This window comes from Antrostomus carolinensis, unplaced genomic scaffold (genome assembly GCF_000700745.2).
Source record: "Antrostomus carolinensis isolate BGI_N321 unplaced genomic scaffold, ASM70074v2 scaffold42176, whole genome shotgun sequence".
NCBI classification, from domain to species: domain Eukaryota; kingdom Metazoa; phylum Chordata; class Aves; order Caprimulgiformes; family Caprimulgidae; genus Antrostomus; species Antrostomus carolinensis.
The window spans coordinates 1-1,182 of NW_010323319.1; the positions used below are offsets into that span (position 1 = coordinate 1).

At 60.7% G+C, this 1,182-nt stretch overlaps 1 protein-coding gene across 1 annotated transcript in view; it reads right to left on the minus strand.

Annotated features, from left to right (window-relative positions):
- Positions 1–330: 330 nt before the first annotated feature.
- MARS1 (methionyl-tRNA synthetase 1) overlaps positions 331–1,182 on the minus strand; it is a gene marked incomplete at its 5' end in the record, with an annotated part of 4,454 nt that continues 3,602 nt past the window's right edge. The window contains 4 exon segments of the mRNA XM_029085593.1: positions 331–483; positions 569–658; positions 890–961; positions 1,069–1,182. The exon segment at positions 1,069–1,182 is cut by the window's right edge and continues 106 nt beyond it. Coding sequence (XP_028941426.1) covers positions 331–483; positions 569–658; positions 890–961; positions 1,069–1,182 — 429 coding nt within the window.

The window sequence follows — 1,182 nt, forward strand, 5'->3', positions numbered from 1 at the left end:
GATCCAGCGGCTCAGCACCGAGGTGGAACGCACACGGGCCGCCCTCATCGACCGCATCGTGAACCTGCGCCGGGCTTAGGCGGCTAATGCTGCCCCACAGCCCCTGGGGCAAGGACTCTGCTGCCCTCCAGGACCTGGGAGGCAGCCTTGGACTGGAGGGGCACTGCCCCCAGCATGGACTGATGCCGTGGGGAGGGGGCTGCTTCGATTTGTGATTGTATAATACAGGTTTTTGCATTTTATTACACGCATGTAATCACCAGCACAGCTCAGTCTGGTCTCTGGGTAGCACTGGGGCTGCTCTACAATCCAGTAGAGAAGAGCCAGGTGCTACTTCTTCTGCTTCCCCTTGGGCACAGGGACATCAGGGCTTTTACCCTCTGCTAGTGCCAGCTGCCTCTTCAGCTCCAGCAGCTTGGCCACCTCTGTGTCAATTTGGGCTTTCTCTGCCTTGTTGGCCTTCAGCTGTCGAACGTAGTTGCCCTGGGGTGGGGTGTGGGTGAGTGATAAGGGTTTGGAGAGGGGTTAAGGGCAAGACAGGGCCAGCTCTTCCCTGTCTGCCACTCACCTGCTTGGCCACCTCCTCTGACAGCTCCTGGATCAGCTGGGGGTCACCTGGAGTTATGGGGGTCGCTGGGGTTGGAGGGGTCTGTTTGGCCTGCAGAAGGACAGAAATAGATGTGAGCTCCTGTGCCCACCCCCCTTCATGCTGGGGAGGGGTTGCTGCAGCACCCCTGAGGTGTTGCCAGGGAGTTACCTGGGGCTCTACAGCAAGGTCATCAGGCTGGGAAAGGAGAGACAGCAAGTGAGGAGGGACAGGAAGCAGAAGTGGAGAGGACTAGGAGGTGCCCAGAGTGGAGGAGCTGCAGGGGCACTGCCACCCACTCACCTGCCCTCCCCCGAAGCGCTTGCGCAGGGTTTCAATCTGGTCATTCTCCAGCTTCTGGAAAAGGGGGCTCACCTGGAGCCAGGGAGAGAGAGAGGGGTCACCCCTGCAGGACCAACACCCCTGATCCCACCCACGCACGGCCTGGGGGGACACAGCCTACCTTCCCCACCACTACCTACAGTGCCCACGCGATGCCCAGGGGGCAGGGTGCAGGTGAAGTCGTGGCTCAGGACAAAGCAGTCTGAGGGGATGCAGAGCTGCCCCTGGATGGCCGAGCTGACAGTGGGCATGTA